The following is a 21,912-nucleotide window of genomic DNA, read 5'->3' as shown; positions in this document are numbered from 1 at the left end:
TTTCAAGAGCAATGCAGACCACTATACATATTTTTTTTCATCTTCACTAAAGCCTTTGACTCCACTAACTGGAACAGTGGCACACTCTCCTCAAAATTCAGCCGTCTGCAGAAATTCACGTCCATTTTAGGGTTCTTCATGATGGCATGCAAGTCATGATCCTAACCACCAGGTCTACAACAGAGTCAATCCCAGTGCAGGTGAGGGTGCGACATTGCCCTGACACTTTTTCAGTCCATTTCCCTCACAATGCTGCACCTCACCTCCAACTCCCTCAGAATGGATTTTAGTACTTAGGTCTTTGGACTGGGACTTGCACCTTCTGACTCAAATGCAACCAACTGTGGCACAACCTCTCCATAAAAATAAATGCCATTCTTCAATGCCATCAAAAGTTAGTGTCTCATGCCACAGATCAATTGGAAAGCCCTGACCAGATTCAAAGCTTTGGTTTAAGTGCCAGAATCCAGGAGAGTGAGATACCCCACCCTATTTGGGATTACGTCATCGCGTTGAGCAAGAAACCAATCTGCGGCTTCTCGCCTCTTGGTGGCGGGCAGCTGCTCGCATTTGATTGACGTGAGCCCAAGGCGGGCCCTGACGCCGCCGCGGGCCGTAATTGGCTGCCCTGTAAGACAACCCACCAATGGGATGAGAGGACGGCCTGGGAGTGACGCGGCAGTTTGTTGTCAGGGGAGGGTTTTTTTTGGATGAAGTGGTAATGGCGGCCGAGCTCTCGTATTTGGGACCGTGAAGTGGGACGAGGTGTGAGGTGAAGAAGAGAATTTATCTGGAAAGGTACCTGTGCTTTAATATCTAAGAGACTCTCGGTGGCTGGGGAAAGCCTGGGCCAACCTTCGCCCACATTACCTGAGGACTATACTCTTTAATTCTTATGCAGACAGTGGTTCTGGCCTGATATTCAAAGGAAAAATGGTTCACGCTTTTCTAAACTCTTTAAATCTGCTTCGTGTACTTAATAACATGAATCTGTTAATGTGTTACTGGATGTGGTGGCTTTCTATGATTATAATCAGATTGTGCATGGAAGGAAAGCAAGCATACATCTAGCCCAGAGGGAATCACTGAAAATTTATGATTTGGGTTTAGGTATAAAGACTTCTTGCTGCCATTATGTGGGGCACTGGGGAGACAGGACCTGTGTAAAGGTTCAATGAAAGAATGGATACGCTTAGAGTCATAGAGCATGGAAAGGGGACCTTTAGCCCAACTAGTCCATGCCGACCAAGATTTCATTCTAAGATGGTCCCATTTGCCCTCGTTTGGCCCATATCACTCTAAACTTTTCCTTTCCATGTACCGGTCCAAGTATCTTTTAAATGTTATTAATTTACCTGCCTCAACCACTCCTGGCAGCTCAGTCCATATACTTAATGTCTATGACAGAGAAGTGCTACAAAGGTTCACCAGCTTGATTCCTGGGATAGGGTGGTTGCCCAGTTATGGGAGATTAAGCAGATTGTGCCTATTAGAAGGGATGGGAGGTGATCTCATCGAAACAAAATTCGTGTGGGCTTGATAGAGTATTGTGGATGTTCTCTCTGGCTGCAGCAGTTTGGATGTGCTGGAATATAAGAAACTGCAGAGAGTAGTGGACTGAGCTCAATACATCTTGGGCATATTCCCTCCCCCCCCCCCCCAAAGAAAAATTGAGAGTATCTACATGAGGCGCTGTCTCAAAAAGCCAGCATCTATCGTCAAAGATTCCCACCAGGAGGTAAATAAACCTGAAGTCCCATATCAACAAGTTCAAGAACAGCTACTTCCCTTTAACTATTCAGTTCTTGAACCAATCTGCACAACCAATTTGTTCTAATGGTGTTCTTTCTCATGTAATTTTGTATAATTTTTTTCCTTGTGAATGTATTGTCTCCAATGTTATGTGGCTGTGATGCTGCTGCAAGTAAGTTTTTCATTGCACCTGTGCATACATGTACTTGTGCATATGACAATAAACTTGACGTGATCTGGAACCAAGGGTCATGGTCTCAAAAAAGGATCAACCATTCTGAGATGAGGTGAAATTTCTTCACACAGTGGATAGTGATACTTTGTAATTCTCTGTCTAAGAGACGGTAGAGGCTCAAACACTGCATATATTTGATAGAGAGACTGATGGCTTTTTAGATATTAAGGGAATCAAGGGATATGGGTTTACTGCAGGAAGGTGGCACTGAAGTAAAAGATCTGCCATGATTTTACTGAATGGCAAAGCAGGCATGGTGGGATAGGGATGGGGGTCAATTGGCTTCTGTTTCTATTTGTACTCTTGTGAGCCAAAAAAGAGCTACCCGGCGTAATCCCACCTGTAATACACTTGTAGGTCTGTAGCTCTTCAGGTTAAGGTACCCCAACTACACAACTGGGAATTTTTTTAAATGTGGTGAGAGTCTGTGCTGCTCCCATTCTCTTGGGCAGTAAGTTCCAGTTCTCTGCCACCCTTTGGCTGTAAAAAAATGTTTCTCATTTTTTTCTTCCTCTCCCTTTTAATGACTTTGTAGTGGTAATGATGTGTAACTTGCTGTCTGTGAGACAGAAGGAAGCAGTCAGTCAGAGATTTCAGCCATTTGAAGGAAAATAACTTGCAGGGTTATTGGGGAAAGTGCATGAAAGGACTGAATACTAAAAACTAACATTGTCTCTGGGTTGAATGTGATGCATACTATGATCATGATTTTAGTGCCAAGGGGGTCTATATTTTATAATGCATTGTAAACAAAAAATCCTACAGTACCAGTGTACTTCGTAGTCAAACTAAAATATGCAATGTTAATGTTTTGAGTGGAGATTGTAGAATAATTCATCCATTAAAAAAGGCCACTTTTTTAGGTGGTTATTTAAAAGTGATATGGATTTGTGCTGCTACCTATATCATTTAATGGCATACCTTTTGAATTTAGTTGGGATGTTTACTACCAATTTTTTACATGTATCATTTTTGTAGGAGTTTTTCTTGTGAAAAACTGAGATTTTTTGGGATGAGTTGCATGGTGTTATCATGTGAAGTTGACTGAAGGAAACATGGACGTAAATGATTGTTTAACAAAAGGTTAATTCATGGAATATCGGTCTTACTGACACTTCAGGTATTTACTGCTCATTTACAATTGGCCTTGAAGGTAGTGGTGATGTAAAATTTGTATTTAATTTAACCTAACTCAAATGGCTTGTCTACAAACTATGGGTACAATTTTATTAATTACAAGCACAGTGGATTTATTAAATAAGTTGCATGTAGTACAAAGAAACAATACTTAACAAAGATGAAAGTCTTGGTATGTTCTTTAAAATCTCAGAGACCTGCTTTCTGAGCAACTCTGGTGCAGAGCTCTTACTGTGTCTTGTTGACTGAAGGTTCTTTTTCTAGTTGTACTTGCGCTCGCTCGCTCTCTCTCTCTCCCTCCCTCTCTCTCTCTCTCTCTCTCTCTCATTTAATCTACCCATTCCTTTCAAAAATTCATTTCTTTCATTTATTACTAGCGCCATCTCTTGCAGATGGAGCCATTCCTTATCATCATTCTTTACTCTCTCGAAGACTGGGCCAATTGTCTAGAATTTTGTCGCAAATGTTGCTTGCTTTGGTAACGTCTCTTTTGAATGTTTCAACTCATCTTTTGTTCTTTCAATGTCTTAATCATTGTCCTGACCCAATTTGTTTCAAGTACCATACTTCAGTTGTGCCTTCTTGGCAGACTTCATTTACTTACTCTGTCCCAGGCTATTTGTCTGCTTCCAACGTAACATCACAGGCCATGAGTCTAAGTAAGTAACGTGACTTTCATGTTCTCAAGTTTTAAACACATTGCTCTTTCAGCTCACTCTTTGCATTTACCATTATTTTTGACTTGTATGACTATCATGCTTTTCATTCTCAACCTTGCATCATTTTAATAGTTATGTTATATTTATTTCATAGCATTTTTCTTGGTTTCCATTGCAGCAATGATAAGACACATCACAAGCACTTTAAAATTGGTGTATACATCAAAAACACTTCACTAGCTGTTTAAGCTACTTCTTGTATTGAACTGTTGTAGTCCATGAAGGTACTTTCAACAGCACTGTTAGGTAGAGAATTCCAGGATTTTGACCTAATATCAATGAAGTAATAGCAATACATTTCTAAATGGGGATGAAGTGTGATTTGGAGGGAGTATAAGAATTACTCCTGTGTGCCATTGATCCTTGTTCTTCTCGGCAGTAAAGCTTTGGCATTGTGTGTTTCTGTGGAGAAGTCTTAGTGAGTGGCTACGGTGCATTTTGTAAAGTTCACAATGCAATTATGGTGCACCGGTGCCAGGGAATATTTGTTCAAGTTGACAGATGAGCAGGCAACCTTATCCTAGATGGTGTCAAGCTTCTCAAGTATTATTGGAGCAGTATTCGCCAGCTTTTGGATAGTATGCCCTGATGCTCCTGACTTGTGCCTTTGAAGATAGTGGAAATGCTTTGTGTAAGTAAATCACCTGCCACAGGATTTGTGCTTTTAAGTATTTGTGTTGACAGTCCAGTAAATTTTCTGGTCATCTGTGATTACTAGAATTTTGGAGGCAATGGTAATGCTGCTGATTGTCAAGAAAAGATGTTTAGACTCTTTCTTGTTGGAGATGCTCATTGCCCTGCACTTTTGTGGTATAAATGTTTGTCATCTGCCCAGCCTGAATGCTGATCAGGCACTGAATGATGGCATGATCTGCATGATCATCTGAGGTGTTGCAAGTGGGACAGTGTACAGTGTAATTGTTAGCAAATAGTTTGTCATCTTACTTCCAACCAAAGTCATCATGAGCTCTGAACCCAAAAGGTTCTGATGGACTAAAACAGGGCATAGTTAAGTAGGTTGTTGAAGTGTGAGTGCTATCCAGTAGTACATTTCTTCTTTGAATTCTGTCTATGAACAAGCTTTTGGTCGTCTGCCATAATAATTTATTTGATTCAGTTTTGTTTGATAACCCTCCTGTGACGTTCCTTTGGACATTTTGGCACATTAAACGTGCAATATAAATCTCAAAACCTTTGACTCCTCAAAGGAGTTATTTGAGCAATTCTGTTTCCACAGCAACTTCTTCAAGAGCATAAAGTCATCTCTGCAATGTGGAATGGTCACAAACATCAGTTTAGGCTGGTAAATTGCCTTCCCTGTAGAACATCACGAGATGATCTGTGTTTTCATGGTAATCCAGTAGTATTTATATTTGCTCGTGATAGCCCAGATATTATCAGATTCATTGAACCTTTCATAGAGCACTTGAATTTGCATGCTTTTGTATTCACTGTACAATTATCCAGAAGGGATAGCATGGGAATTGGAAGCATCAACTCGCGCTATTAACCAGCACAATTTTGCCAGTCGGGATAGCCTGGGTGCTATTAACCAGCCTCAATCATGATCTGGAAGTACATAATTGTTTCAGAAAGAGTTTTTTTTAAAAATAAGTAATTTCTATTTCTCTAGTCTAGGGGCTGGTTGTACCCATGAGTCATCAGGCAGTGACTCTTGGCTTCATTCATTTGGGGGAGTTCTTTATCCGGATGTTGTAATGTTTATGAAAGCTTGGGCACAAAGTGCTTGAAAGTGAATCTTCAAAGATACAAACTGTCACAACTCTTTGAATGAAGCACTTTATCTTAGTTGATAATGCAGTTAATATATATTCTAATACACTTTTCATTACAGGCTAATGCTGAAAGAAGAAAATCAGGTTTGCGAAGTCTCAGTTGTAATCGAATGGAGGGTGATGTAGGATTACGTAATGAGCAAAAATGCAAGGAACAGTATGAGGAGTTGGACGTCAGCATGTTACCAGAACCATCCTGTCAGCTGTCTGCCAGTGAATTTTCCTGTCACTGTTGCTATGAAATATTGGTAAATCCAACTACTTTGAACTGTGGACACAGTTTCTGCCGACATTGCTTAGCACTGTGGTGGGACGCTTCCAAGAAAATGGAATGCCCAGAATGCAGAGAAAAATGGGAGGGATTTCCTAAAGTCAACATTGTCTTAAGGTATAGTTATATTTTACATGGAGCTAGCCTACACATAAACAATGTCTTTCAGAAGCTGAAATTAAGATAAATGAATCAAAGTTAAAGGCAACAAAGCAATGCATTTTTGGAAATGTCTTTCTCTTGTCATTTTTTTGCTTGTTGTATGGTGCAATGGAATTGGCGATGTTCAATACTTTTCCATTAGCTGGCTTTTGCTTGGTTTGGTTTATGATTGTGCTTTATTATTATTGTCACATGTACCAAGGTACAGTGAAAAACTTGTCTTGCATGCCATTCATACAGATCAATGCAGTTCTGGTTGCCTCATTATAGGAAGGATGTGGAAGTGTTGGAAAGGGTGCAGAAGAGATTTACCAGGATGCTGCCTGGTTTGGAGAGTATGGATTATGAGGAGAGACTAAGGGAGCTAGGGCTTTACTCTTTGGAGAGAAAGAGGATGAGGGAAGACATGATAGAGGTGTACAAAATATTAAGAGGAATAGATAGATTAGACAGCCAGTGCCTCTTTCCCAGGGCACCAATGCTCAATACAAAAAGGCATGGCTTTAAAGTAATGGGTGGGAAGTTCAAGGGAGACATCAGAGGGAGGCTTTTCCACCCAGAGAGTGGTTGGTGCATGGAATGCACTGCCTGGGGTGGTGGTGGAGGCTGATACGTTGGTCAAGTTCAAGAGATTGTTAGATAAGCATATGGAGGAATTTAAAATAGGGGGATATGTGGGAGGAAGAGGTTAGATAGTCTTAAGTGAGGTTAAAAGGTCAGCACAACATGGTGGGCCAAAGGGCCTGTATTGTGCTGTATTGTTCTATGGTTCTTGCATTGAGGTAGTACAAGATATAAAATAATACAGAATTGCAGAATAAAGTGTTACAGTTACAGAGAAAGTTCAGTGCAGATGGACAATAAGGTGCAAGGTCATAATGGGGTAGATTGTGAGGTCAAGAGTCCATCTTATCTTGCAAATTTGATACTGTTCAACAGAGTTAACTTGGGTTTGTGTGTCTGAAGTCATCATTGTTTTAGGTTTAACCATCCCATAACAATATTAACAGTAATTGTATTTCATGTTTTGTTTCTTTATAATGTTGTACCGCTGTCCAATTTTTAAAGCATTTTTTTTGCTGGAAACAAGCTGAAGCTATATCTCAATGCAGCTATTTTTATATGTGTCATAGTAACACATGGCAAATGAGCAAATTTTATCAAAAATGATGGACACAATTTAGTGCCACTGTTCTATGGAAAAGTACACTGCTCAAACCATTATGTCTAGTACCAATCATCAGTGTGTCAGTTCTAATGGTTCTTACTTTGATAAATTTTATTACCTACCCGTGAATCTGGACATGTTTGTCTGGAAGGGATTCATTTTAATCAGAAAATATTGAAAATCTTATGAGATTTCATGGTTGGAAGATTTGGCAGTTGCTGAAAACTAACTTACCAATGTTCTAATATTTGAGTATAAGGATATTTACACTTCATGCATGGCACTAAATAAGCAATTTTATTCTGGGTAATGGAACTGAAAGTCTCACTAACCTCCTTTATTGTCATTAGTACATTATAGTCCATTGTATCTTTATTCTAAGATGTCAGCATTCTCAATCTTATAATGTGAGACTTCTCTAAACTAGTTTGTCTAATTTCATTGTTAGTCAATTGGTCGTTTAAGTTATTGATATAGTCAATGAGTATTGAGGCTTTCAGCAGCTGGAGGACTGTAGCATAAAAATGCTTTCCTTTCAAAGTTTGGATTTGTAACTTTGCCTTTCAACCTTCATTATAAGGTTTACCAAGGAAGAGTGGAGAGTAAATGCTCCCATGGGCTAGTTAGATTAAATGTCTGTTTTTGGAACAAGTACCTGTTTTTATTTTGCTGAGTTTTAATCTGGTTTTTAAATATCAATTGTGGTTCAGTTGACACAGTTTGCTCTGAGTCAAAAGATTGTCGATTCAAGTCAGATATTGGAGACTTTAACGTGCAATTTAGACCAATAATTCAAAGTTTGACTGAAGGAATACTACAATCTAGGAGATGCCGTCTTTAGAATGAACCACTTAACAGAAACTTTGTTTGCCTTTTGAGGTAGAAATATTTTGAAGAACAAGAAACTTGTCTCCCATTTGTGAATTTATTCAGCTGGAAGTGTCAGATTGATCTATTTAGCTTCTTCCTGAAATCCTTGCCATCAAAAAAAAATTCCAGCTAATTTGACTTGCTTCATTCAAGGCCTTGATGACATTTTGACTGTAGTGCTGAAGTCTCCAGAAGGAGCCAATTTTCTCAGTACAGCTGCAACACTGGCATCTACCCAATAAAGTGGAAAATTGCCTAGGTACGTTCACTCCGTAAAGGAGACGGTCTGGCTTATTTAGTGTCCCATGAGTCTTATGGATTGACCATGTTGTTAACATGAATAGTAAGTCTTCAGATGACACCAAAATTGGTGGTGGTGTGGATAGTGAAAAAGCTTACCTAGGATTAGACCAGGATCTAGTGAATTGGGGAAGTGGGCCAATGAGTGGCAGATGGAATTTAACTTGGACAAGTGTGGGGTGTTGCATTTTGGTCAAGTTAAATGAGGGCAGGACTTGCACAGTAAATGGTAGGGTCCTGCAGAAAGATGTAGAACAGAGAGACCTAGGGGTACAGGTACATAGTTCCCTGAAAGTAGTGACACAGGTAGACAGGGTGGTGAAGAAGGCATTTGGCACAATTGCCTTCATTGGTCAGGGCATTGAGTACGGGAATTGGGACATCATGTTGCAGCTGCACAAATTGTTGGTGAGACCACACTTGGATTATTGTGTGCAGTTCTAGTCACCCGGCTATAGGAAGGATGCCATTAAGCTGGAAAGGGTGCAGAAAAGATTTACAAGTATGTTACTGGGACTGGAGTGCTTGAGTTATAAGGAGGGGCTGGTATATTTTTTCCCTGGAGCATAGGAGGCTGAGGTACATAAAATCATGAGGGGCATAGATAAGGTGGATGGCCATAGTCTTTTTCCCAGGGTAACTGGATTAAGGTGAGAAGGGAAACATTTAAAGGGGACCTGAGGGGTGACTTTTTCATGGAGTGTGTTGGGTATATGGAATGAGCTGCCAAAGGAAGCTGTAGAGGTGGGTACAATTACAATGTTTAAAACCTATTTAGACAGGTATGTGGATAGTAAAGGTTCAGAGGGATATGGGCCAAACATGGGTAAATGGGGCAACTCAGACAGACATCTTGGTCGGCGTGGACAAGTTGGGCCGAAAGCCCTGTTTCCATGCTGCATAACTCTATGATTCTCACTTGTCAACAAAGTAGTGGAATGTGTCAACAACAGTAATATGTGGTGATAATCTCGCTGATAACTCATTTTGGATATCACCATCTGCTCCAGACCTTTGATCCAAACAGGAACAAAATAACAGAATTCCAGAGGCAAGGTGAGAGTGACAACCCCTGATATCAAGGTACCTTTAGCTTGAGTGAGGTATCGAAGATTCAAGATAAAACTAAAGTTGGTGGAATTCAAGGGGAAAATTCTCTACTGAATAGTCTTACACAAAGGAAGATGGTTGGAGGTCAATCATCTCAGCAGTTGTTCCTGACAGTGACCTAGGCCCAGCCGGCATCAGCTGTATCCTCGATGATTTCTCTGTCAGGAGGCCAAAAGTAATGATGTTCACTGATGATTGGAAAATAATTAATCCTATTTGCAATTCCTCAGAAAATGAAGCAGCCCATCCATGCATGCACCCGTGCAGCATGACCTTGACAAACACACAAATGCCAGGCAATGACCATTTTCAGCTAGACAGTATATTCATCTGCACTTGAGATTCAATGGGATTACCATTGTTGGGTCTCCCATTATCGACATCCTAAGGATCACCACTCATCAGAAAATGAGCTAGACCAGCTGCAAAACATACTGTGGTTACAAGAATGGGTCAGAACCTGGATATCCTGTAGCAAATGCCTTGCAGAAAGGCTTTGGGAAGTGAATCACCGGGAGTATGATGAAATACTCTCCACCTGCTAGGATGGGTGCCGATCTAAGAACATTCAGGAGCTCAACGCCAGCCAAAAGAAAGCAGCCCTCTTGATTGGCATTCTATTTCCCTCCCTAATCGTTCACTCCTTTTACCAAGCTCTATGTAGTAGCGGCACCATCTAAATGTATTGCAGCCATTCACCAAGGATACTTCGATACACCCTCCCAAGCTTGCCACCCAAAAAAGTGTTTGCCAAACAGTTGCAGTTTTATAAATATTAGACTGTTTCTTAATTAATCTCTTTGTCGCCTCATCACCTGTCCTTTAGATACATTAAAATAAAACAGCCAACTGTTTCCAGATACTTGAGTTATCATTTTGGCTCTACTTTCTTCTGTATCTTTCTAGAGATGCTGTTGAAAAGCTGTTCCCTGATGATGTCAAGAGACGACGGAAGGAGACGCAGAACAACATAAAAATCTCAAATAGCATTTTGGGTTTCGAGAAATTTGGCAGTGAGCAGTCAAGAGTTGTCAACCAATCAGCGCAATGGCGACGAGGAGGTGGCTTTTTCTCAGGAGTACTAACTTCTCTAACCTGTGTGGCAGTGAGTGTGTGTTTTGGAATTCATTTATAAGAACACAAGAAAATAGCAGGAGTAGGTCATCTGGCCCCTCAACTTCAGTAAAGTTTTAAATTCCAGATAAGTGGATAGATAATCATTGACCTGGGCCCAGATTTTTGAAATTAATGACATAGATTCTTATTTCTTTTGCAAGCTATTTATCTGATTATAAATTTATTGATGCATGAGAGAGAGGTCAATACCCTATTTTGACCAGAAAGTATGCACTTATAAACAGAATTTTCTGCAATATTTTGCCAATCCTTTTATCTGTTTACTATTTACTGCTTGATAATTCTTTTATCTGTTTTTACTATTGCATCAACCTTGTTTAGAAACTCAAAGTGGATTACAACTTTAAGTGCTATAAAATTGGTCATAATCGTATATATATTTTTTGGATTAAAACGTTTTTTTAATATTGGTCATACATACTGGCAAATGTTCTCGATCCCAGCATCTGAAGAAGTGAAAAGGACTCAATAACTTCATTGAATTTGTTTAGCAGGCCATTTCACACTTGGATAAAGGCTCTTACTAAAAGAACTTAACATGTGAATTGGCAAATAAAAGATGTAAGACATTGGCCTTTGTGCAACTTTGAGTTCCAGTGAAGTGTTTTTCTCTCTCCCTGAGTTGCTGTCATTTTTATATTTCTGATTTCCAGCATCCAAGCTATTTTGCTTTTAAAGTTAATTGTTTATTCACTTAATAGCCTCTGGCAAAAGATGAATAACGGATTGGTGCATGGAGATTCTATTCCCTTAGTTGTTTAATAGCTGTCAAGCTTTCACTTGAGTAGTGTTGACTGTAATTATCTTCAGTCCTAATCTTTTAGAGTATAGTTTGTTTTATGTTTCACTGATTCTAATAAACTGATTTGAAAATGCCTACATATTCTTTTATCAGAATCGATATGCCACATTTTATCACTTTTATATCTAGGAGGAGATGAAAACGGGATTGTGTATGCTCAAGCAAAAACCGTGGCCTAACGATAGATTTAGTTGTTTATCTTTAAATTCATTGGATGATATAAGATTTCTTTATTAATCACATGTACATTGAAACACAGCGAAATGCATCTTTTGTGTCGAGTGTTCTGGGGGCAGCCTGTAAGTGTCACCACACTTCCGGCGCCAACATAGCATGCCCACGATTTCCTAACCCGTACGTCTTTGGAATGTGGGAGGAAACCTACGCAGACCCGGGGAGAACATACAAACTCCTTGCAGACAGTGGCTGGAATTGAACCCGGGTCTAATCACAAGTTTAGTATTTGTCTCGTCCATGCAGAGAGTGACTGTTATCATTTATCTAAAACACCCTTTTTTGATTTCTAGCATGTGTGCAGTTTTTTTTGCTTTTGTACTGTGACTGATTTCCCTTGTACTGATTATTTGTTGTGCAGGTAGTATTTCTAGTTTATCTCTGGAGCAGAGAATCTGAACAAGATCTTCTCGTACACAAACCTGTGACTAAATGGACTGCAAAAGAAGTGACTCTCTGGTTAGAGCAATTGGGTCAATGGGCTACTGTTTACAAAGACAGGTTTCTAGAGGAGGAAGTTAATGGAAGGTAAGGTTTACTTAAATTTAGCTGTGGGAGGTCATTTTCTTTAGTGTAATTGAGGACTTGGACCCTGGGTACTTCTGAAAACTAACATTTAGAGCAATTTCTAGAGAATGCTTCTGACCTATTGTTCCCACCATATCATACTGTTTCTCTTCACTTCACTTCATAGAATTTGAAATGCAGTTTCTTGCCCAATGCAAATAGCAAACTCTTCTAATACTAGATAGCGGTCTCTTCATCCCGTGCTCTTGCTTGGTGGGGCTCACAGGAGAAAGTTCCCATACTAAAGATATTTCCTGTTATGTAACAGTTTATGTTGGCAAGGCTGTGATCAGAAGAACTTGTATAAAGCTTTATTCATCAAAATCCTGGTTGCTTGGTTTTCTGTTTATTTCCACTGTTGCCAGTTTTTGGAAGACCCTTTGTCACCCAAAAGTTTGGGACTTGAATACAATTCATTCGTTGAAGGAAATCAAAATTAGACAAATTTGAATGATTATTAATTGGATTTGATCTTATTCTAAGGGAAATTAATAATAACTGACCCTATTAAGTTTTAAATCAAACTATTAGACTACTGCAATATAATGGGTGGTAGCTTTAAATACCAGTGTGAGATTGATTTGGCTGAAGACTTATTCTTATCATGGTTATAAAGCATCTTGGATCTAAAAGGGATGTTAAAGTCATTAGTGCAAGTTTTTCTTTTAATTTACATTAGAGTGAAATCTCTGGTCTAGATCTTTTATTTAAAAGCTTTTTTTTCCATTATATGTATCTTTAGGTTATTGCTTACTCTAGGTGAAGAAGAGTTCTCAAAGCCTCCTTTCAACATTGAGAGAGAACTTCATAGGAAAGCTATTCTAATGGAACTGGACAATGTAAAGCACTTGGAGTCAAACCTCCCCAGAATCTGTGGGAATACAAGGTAAGTGCTTTTTGAAGTGAAACAGTCTGCATATTGTCATCTTTTCTGCTATTGGTGCAATGAATTGTTTGTGCCTTAATGATGAAGGATTCAATTTTGTTAGTCTAAAACTGTGTCACATGAAGTTTTTCTGAGATGCGTAACTGTGCTTCTGTATTCTGTTCAATTGATATTCTTAAGATGCATATTGTAACTGATTACATATAATAGTTCTAACTGTTTAAAATTAAGTCAGTAATTTTTTTCTTCTCTGCTTGCTTGGAATACAAATATTTTTTTCAGGCAATGCATGTAGGCAAATCACTGTTTCTGCTGTATGCACTGAAGAGCTCCCCACGGCTGACCATGCTGTATCTCTACCTGTTTGATTACTCAGAAATATTTCTGCCTCTCATCCACACCATTTCTCCTAAGAAGACTGAGATGACAGAGGATGCAGATATTTTTCGCAAGTATTGGGTAAACATTTTGTTACTTCAGTGAAATAATTAGTTAAAACTTACTTATTTAGTGATTTAATGCTAGATTAATGTTCTCAGTTGATCACTGCACATAAACTAATACTGATCCAGAAGTGTGAAAAGTAATTCCTTTTGTGATTATTGCCTGAATCTTGCAAGTTCTTTCCTTTTGCATCTCTACGTGGCACCAGGATTGCATTTATGATACACATTCAGAAGACAAACTGAGTAAATTAACTCATCAGGTTTGTAGGACGAGAACTGCATGGTACTCCTATCTGCAGCTTTAGCATCAATTGGCAACTCCAAGGTTTTAACTTTGAACTAGTCATCTTTGCCATAGAGAAATGGTATTTTTGCCATAGAGAAATGGTAGTTGAATCCCCTATAAATTCCTACGTTGTTTCAAATCATTACTTTAAGAAAAATTAGCCCTATATCCACTCTGGAATGATCTACTGATTTTTTTCACTACCTCAGTCATACTTTCAATCTCCAATTAATGTTGGCTGCATCCTGATTGGTAGCATTCTTGTTTCTGGGACAGAGGACTATGGGTTTAAGTTGCACTGCAGAGACCTGGACACAGGAGTACAGGCTGATGCTCCGAGTCCTGAGGGAGTGCTGCATGTTCGGGTGTGTTGCCTTTCAGATGAGATGTTAAACAGTGGCTCCATCTAACCCCTCTAAGCCATATAAAAGATCTCCTGGCAGTACAGAGAAGGGAATGATTCTCAGTCTTCTTGGCCAATATTTATCCTTGATCAATATTTTGAGAACATTTTGATTTTTGCATCTAATTGCTGCTTTTGAGAACTTGCTGCATCCAGTTTGGCTGCTCATTTAAAATGTAGCTGAAATAATGTTGGAAAAGTTGTCATTTGCTGCAGTGTTTTAGGATGTTCCAAAAGGAATAAATGTCTGTCTTAGCTTTTAAGTATTGTCTTCAACTTCAAAAAAATATTTTTGAATAGACTCCCATTACTGTTAATAAAATCTTTTTTCCTGGCTCGGCATCTGCTTGCTTGTTTGTATTGTGAAGTACATTAGGCCTTTCATTTGAATAAGAGCACATCCATTCTTCTATATTCTCCCTGCTGTTGAGGCAGTGGAAGCATGCCATGTCACCTATCATTTGATGGCTGCATTTATAGCCGCGTGCTTTGTCCCAACATTGAGCTATTAATGCTGAGGGCAGCCTATAGAAAAGCTCTGCACTGTACACTACCCATCATCAAAAAAGGAATTTAAACTTTAAACTCGTGCAATTCCCTAGCAGGAGATTGGGAGCCTGTCACCTGTGCACAAGACTGGAAATCTCACTCCCAAATATGATGCAGCCCAAACACTGAGCTCAAGGTTTTTAAAACCTAGATTATTTTTTTACCTTTTTTTGAGATGCCATTAACTGCTTTGAAAGACTGAACAGCTCCTTGATAACTGCTGCTCTTTTTCCACTCTTGCTCAGTTCTACCCTTGAACTTTTGTGTTTTGCCTGTAGTGTATCCTTCCCCATCTGAGCTCAAAATTGAGAAACAAAGGACTGCAGATGCTGGAATCTAGAGCCTTGAGCTCAAAGTTGGATGATCTGGATTAAGTTAAGTGCATTTTCAAGAGAATGCATCCCTTGTTTGTGATACAATAAACTTGGATTTGATCAAAACACCCTCTAATCTTTTTGCATCTATAAAAATGATTCTTGTCCCTTTTGAATAATCGTCCTAGTTAATTCTGTGATGCTGAGATAGATATCACCAACAAGAATCTAATCTGGAATTTGGCCACCATGAATGCTTTTTGCATCCTTGTCAGCATAAGAGTTGTGATAGGTTATATGATAACCACATCTTCATTTGTATCAATAAAAAGAACATTGAAATAATTAAACTCACTTTTAAATTGATCACCCAGTGGTGTCTTGCATCTTCCCCCTTGCAGATTGACTTTAAACCATCCCCTTTATAAGTTTGAGGACTGTAATATTTCTCTCCATATTTAACCTCTGCTTCTTTCAACACCCTAATGATCTCCTGGCCTGGTAATCCCCAACCAACAACAACAAGCCACAAAGAGCCTAAATCTTCCATCTACTCATTCCCTCAATTGTTGCAGCCCCATATCCCTGCCTTTTGTCTCTTTGGCTTCCAACAGAAGTACTGTCTGCCCTCAGCCTAAGGTAACTAATGAGATTGACAGTGGAGGAGATGTAACTACATTTTTTTTAATTATGATTTGACTGTTAAACAAGAAAATAATTGATGAGCTCCTTGTTCTCCTGTCATTTTGTTTAAAAGTATAAGTGGTTGCCAATGCAGAATTAATCTCTGAGCTGCTGAATTAATCTCTTGTGAAATGGATTTTGAATTATATGAACTCTTTTTCCTGAATATGTGCAGTTACTTTGACAAACTTTCTCTTCAAAGTCTGATGACATCAGCTTGAAGCAGTGGGCTGAATTCCTTGTGAAATACTTCCTGATACCGTATCAGTTAATTGCCGAATTTGCATGGGATTGGTTGGACATGCACTACTGGACATCGCGTTTTATAATTGTCAATGCAATGCTTCTGTCTGTCCTGGAAGGTTTTGCGTTCTGGAGACTTTGGTCAAGAGGAGGACTCAGGTAACTAAAAGGTTGACCTTGTTATTGAGAACTCTTCTTGTGTACCTTGAATATGTAACCAAACTTTGTATGGAATTTCTAGTCTAAAATACCTTTTAGTCCTATCTCTTTGGATGTCAAATAAGAAATTAATGGAGTTCTGCAAATAATTTATTGAGGTCTGATTTACTTCGTCTTCTGTTATCTTTGTTTTGGGGGAGGGGTGTAGAATCACAACTTTTCAACAACAAGTGACTGGAGCTATTTAGAATTTCCTTTTTTAATACTTCATAATTTTCTGATGTTGGTCTAAATATTTGCCATGATAAAGAATCTTTCCACCTTCTGTTCCTAAATATTATCTTAACTATTCTGCTCAAATAAGCTGTAAAACTACACCTTTGCCAAAATCAGCCTGGCCATCATCATGAATGTAAACTTATGTGAGTTTTGTTCTATAAAATTTTTGGATGTTGAGGGAATAAAGAAATGTGGTGTTACTACAGAAAAGTGAGATCTATGTAAGAGATCAGTGGTGAATGGCAGAGCAGGAACAAGGGGCCAGTTGGCCTACAACTATTTCTTATGTGATACATATCTACCTTTATCCTTGAATAACTTGCATTTGACACTTAAGTTTATCATTTTCCAATGTCCAAGCTTCCCTTCCTACTATCCAAGTACAATAAGCCTCCAGTAGCTAATCTTCCTCCTCCCACGTGAATGTCTTGTGACAAGTCTTCAACTCATCCATGCCCCTTCTGTAGCCCAGGTGTGGCTTTCATTATTTATGTAAATAATCTCTTTTGACCCCTTGATTATTTGTGATGTAGACAGGATCACTCACATCAAGATTTAAATGATTCATAGTTTCAAAAGTTATCAGCTACAAACTGATTCTGTTCCCCTCTGCACCTTGGACTGAACCAGGTAATAAGTAGCTTTTGCAGTCCTGTTTAACCTTTGAGCTGGGCTCAACTTCCTATCCTTCATTTGCAATACATTTTAAACCTTAAGGATGCCAACATTTTTTTTACCCATAAAATATGAGAATAATTTGAAATGTTCTCTTTTAGGACCATCCCTCAGAAAATGTGGAGCCATTTCTGGAAAGTGTCAAGCCAAGGAATCCTTGTTGCTATTTTGTGGCCGATAATTCCTCAGTTTGTTTGTGACTGTTTATTTTACTGGGCTCTGTACTTCAATCCCATCATAAATATCGACCTGGTGGTCAAGGAAGTGCGCCGTTTGGAAACTGAACATTTGTGACTGAAAAGGTGCTATCACATAACATGCTGAATGCAACCAATTAAAATTCTAGTATTAATAGTGTTCATATTTGTAAAAACACTTTTTCACAGCTTGCAGCTAGATACTGCAGCAAAAGGTTCAGAAAGGACTATAATTGAAGTTTGAAGAATTAATGGTACAGAGACAACCATTTCCTCCATTTAACTGTGGTCAGATTAATATTCAGTAAATGTATTTTTCAGTCCTCATTACTGCAATTAGCACATTGGCTTTAAGTACCAATTTGCATAAATTCTTAACCTACATTTCTCAAACTTTTCCTTGCAAACTTCACTCAGAGAAGTAATTGCTTTATCATTTGTAATTCAGTAATACTCGTGATTCTACAAAACCACATGCCAGGTCACATGAATTTTCTTGTCTCTCAAGGGCTAAGTACATCATGTATCGCAATCCAAAGTGTGGATAAAGGGGAAAGTGTTAGTGATATTTTAGCACCTGTCTTCATAATTTATTTACAGTTGATTTGAACTTTTGAAGTTAAATAAGAAATGTGAATTTTTGTAATCGTTTTTGCCGAATAAACTCTATTTTTGCATTTCTTTTATTGTTAATCATACTGGAATAGCATACTGTTGAAGTGAAATAACTGGTTGAAATGTGAATGGTGATCTAATCTTGTTTCTTCCACTGGTGAATCCATCAGCTTCCAAAAAGAGATTAAATTGAGTTTTTTTTTATATCTGCAAGTTTGTGTTTTATGAAGTCCAAGTGATCAAAATTCATGTTCATATCCATCTCTTCAGATGTGATATAAAATGGGAGTTTCCAGCTCAACTGAAAGAAAAGTGTGTTTGATGTTTCAAGGTTGGGTCAGAGAGGAAGTTCACTTTATTTTTCATGATTTTACAGATTTAAATAGAAAACAAACTTATTGATGAGCAGGCCATCGTTTAGAGTTGGTGTTGATTAATGAAAACTTTAAAATCTCCACAAAGCATTGCAAGATGTTAATGGTGTGGGGATGAGTTGTTGTCATGTCATGCTCACAATAATCCTCTGAAGCAGACCCTTCATCCCGTCAGGCCCAAAAATTACTTTTTTTTAAAAAATATACTCTTTTTGTAGAGGTACAGTATATCTTAAGGTTAACAGTTAACCTAATTTGCAGCAGACTACTTAATGAGTTTAATAATGCTGCATGATGCAACTAAAATTCCTTCTACATTGGCAGATATTGCCATGCAGACCATTTAAGGATACTACAGATGTATTCTTCATGTTTCCCAGAAAAATCTTAGCTAAATATTCAGCAAGTGAGTACAGGCTATCCATGGGTTACGGACACCCATACACGTGAGCAAGCTCCCATGTATTAAATTCAGAGGTATGACATATGGACATAAGGTCATTCCTATGAAAGGCAGAACCAGTTTCCTCTTTCTCCACTTTTAGTAGTTGGTTGTTCTTTATCAGTCTTAATGTACTTTAGATGCCATTCATTACAAAACTGGAGATATGGTTACTATATCAAGTCATTTTTGTGTATTTTCTGACTTGCAGACAATATTGACTTACGGACATCTGTAAAAATGGAAGCTGGGAATGGGCTGTATTTTGATACAGTGATTAAGCACTATTTAGCCGCCATTTAAAAATGAACTGGAAAATGAGACAGTTCTGCTTTGCAATAAATTAGCAGTACATCAATTTCAGATACAAGTGTTAGTAAAATTTAATTCCATGACTTGCATCTGAAAGGAAGGAATTGCAAGGTGAGGGCACAGGAGTTGGATTGGCTGCATTGTTTTTACCTAGAGCTGCTATGGATGGAGTGGGCGAAATGGCCCCATTTTGTGCCATAACTATTCCATGATCCTGTTGTAGCATTTTGCTTTTTCCCTTACTCTTGATTTTTTTTATATATACGTAAAGGGCATTGGCACTAATTAAGGAAAGTTGGAAGAAACAGTTATTTAGATAGGTGTCAATGAATGCTGGTCCAGGTACAATGTGGAAAGAAATGGAAGTGAGCTATACCTGAGTAAATGTATGCACTAATATGCAATTTATTAATACTGGATTACTGTAAACATGCTATAAGCTAATATTTTAGTTTTAAGTGCTTGGGGATATATCTTGCGAACCTTTTAATTTTTTTGAACTTGAAAGAATAGTCAAAGGGCACAATTGCTGCATGTTATGCAATTAATTTCCAATGTGCCAGTCAAGTGTAAAAAGGTATACTCTGAACCCATGTAGTCACTAGACTGCACACATGCAGCATTGGTTTGCATTTGTATAAGGACCAGATGTCAAGTGGTGGCAGAGATGATTGGATGCTTTGACCTAAATACCTAGTGCATGTTCCCTGGGAATTCACTGCTAACAAACCTGGATAACCATCAAGGACATCCTCGAGGCGGTGCCTCAGGAAGGCGGCATCCATCACTGAGGCCCCTCACCATCAGGGACATGCCCTCTTCTTGTTACTACCATCAGAGAGGAGGTACAGGAGCCTGAAGACCCACACTCAACGATTCAGGAACAGCTTCTTCCCCTCTGCCGTCAGATTTCTGAATGGTCCTTGAACCCATGAACACTATTATTCCTTTTTTGCATTATTCATTTTTATAATTTATACTCCTTTTATCTTTGCACTCTACTGCTGCACAAAACAAATGATGATAATTCTGATTCTAACCATGGATCCATTAAAGCTCACAGCAATTGACTTGGCTTACTTGAGTTGGGTTCCACCAGGAACTAAGATGGTTTCCCCAATATCTTTGGAGTGATAAAGGATTTTAGTAGTTAGATTGTGAAACTGGAGTTACTTTTCATAAGCTTGAGAGGAGATATGATAGAGGTGTAGAAGCTCATGACTGTTTTATTTTTGTTGGCTGATGATCCAAGAACTGTGACGTGTTTTCAAAGTGATAAGCAAATTTTATGGCAGCACAAAGAGGAAAATCTTTTCTGCAGTGTTTGATTATGGTTTGGAGAATGCTGCATGTTTGTGTGGTGGAAACAGTCCATCTGGGTCTTCAAAAGGGAATTCAATGAGTGCTTGAGGGTAGAATAACTTGCAGGGCTACAAAGAAACCATGGAGAACAGGTCCACAGATTTGATGGGCCAACTGCCTTCCGTGGTGTAATAATTCTTTGAGATGTTAAATCAACATCCTGTCTATTCTTGGGTAACTATCAAAGATGATTATGACACAATTTCAAAAAAGAACCAATGTGTGCTGGCCAATCTATTTCTCTACTAAGAACACTAATTTACATGAATTGGTCATTTTCACATTGTGAGTGGAACTTTGGTAATTGTTGCCAAATTTGCTGTTCCATTATCATTCACTGCATCTGTGACTACCAAAAAGTACTTAATTAAATGTACAGCACTTGGGGTGGAAGGAAAAGCTATTTGAAAGCATCTTTTATCTTGATTCATTATTGCAGAGGCAGGCATGCCATATTGCGTGTTGGGATCTTAGTTTTGTAACGGGACATAGCACGCAGAACATGGCAACTTTTTACCTTTCTGAGAGGTGGTAAAGCCATTTTGTGAGTCAGGAAAATGGGTTTACAACGTACTATCTTATGCACTTCATCTGCCACCAATATGAATTCAAATCCTCGCAGATATTTATTCAATGAAATTAAACTGGGAAGCAGACAGTAGTGTCCTGGACTTTACAAGTATTATAAAGTTGATACTATAAATGTTTATTGTTATGCTAACAGTTTCACAGAGAAACTCTATCATGAAAATCAGTTGCTGTCTGACTTGATGCTCCTCTACAGACTACATTAGTGAATTAAGGGCAAATCAATGAATTGAAGACTATTTGAAGTATTTTTAAGTTAGTTCTTTAACAAAATAATGGAAAGTATTATGTTTGTAGGGTTTGGTGCAAATGAATTCTTAATGGCATATTAAGCCCTGTTTACTCTTTGGCAAATCCTGTCAAACTAAAAAAGTAATTTTACTTGTGTGGTTTGTAATTCCCCGTATTTCCTTAAAAACAGGAGGGCATTTGGCATATTAAGGTTTTGATGGCTCACAGAGGAATCCCATTCCCCACTTCGTTTTCCCTTTTCAACCTACTCATCCCACAATATTTATTGATGATTTTTAAAAATGATGGAATTTAAAAATATATCTTTCCATAAAGTTAATATTCCAGCTTCCATCTTAATGTGGATATTCTGATCTTTGTGTGAAATGTTTTCTTGCTGGGCTCATGTCTGAGAATTCTTAAATGTGATCTGCTGCTCAGCTATTCATATTTTTTTTGTATGTCAAAGTGACAGCAGCTACTGCAGTCAGAAAATAGAAGGTCAGTGCCATGTGGATCACAAGATCTTTGAGTAGTTTTCTGGAGATCAGGACAAGTGCAATCACTTCAGTGATTTCAAACTCCTGGCTAATGAGAAAGTAGGTCA

At 38.4% G+C, this 21,912-nt stretch overlaps 1 protein-coding gene across 1 annotated transcript; it reads left to right on the top strand.

Annotated features, from left to right (window-relative positions):
* The first annotated feature begins 762 nt into the window (after window positions 1-762).
* On the top strand, window positions 763-18,062 carry LOC127573284 (bifunctional apoptosis regulator-like). The gene is given in 10 exon segments (XM_052021336.1): window positions 763-798; window positions 5,081-5,195; window positions 5,699-6,027; window positions 10,427-10,625; window positions 12,055-12,221; window positions 13,003-13,097; window positions 13,100-13,146; window positions 13,429-13,605; window positions 16,031-16,230; window positions 17,286-18,062. Coding segments are annotated over 9 exon segments (1,425 nt in total). The 5' UTR covers window positions 763-798; window positions 5,081-5,177; the 3' UTR covers window positions 17,479-18,062.
* Window positions 18,063-21,912: the final 3,850 nt, after the last annotated feature.

This window comes from Pristis pectinata, chromosome 8 (assembly GCF_009764475.1).
Source record: "Pristis pectinata isolate sPriPec2 chromosome 8, sPriPec2.1.pri, whole genome shotgun sequence".
Lineage (NCBI taxonomy): Eukaryota > Metazoa > Chordata > Chondrichthyes > Rhinopristiformes > Pristidae > Pristis > Pristis pectinata.
The sequence above is the reverse complement of the archived record's forward strand: the minus strand, read 5'-3'. Positions and strand labels throughout refer to the sequence as shown.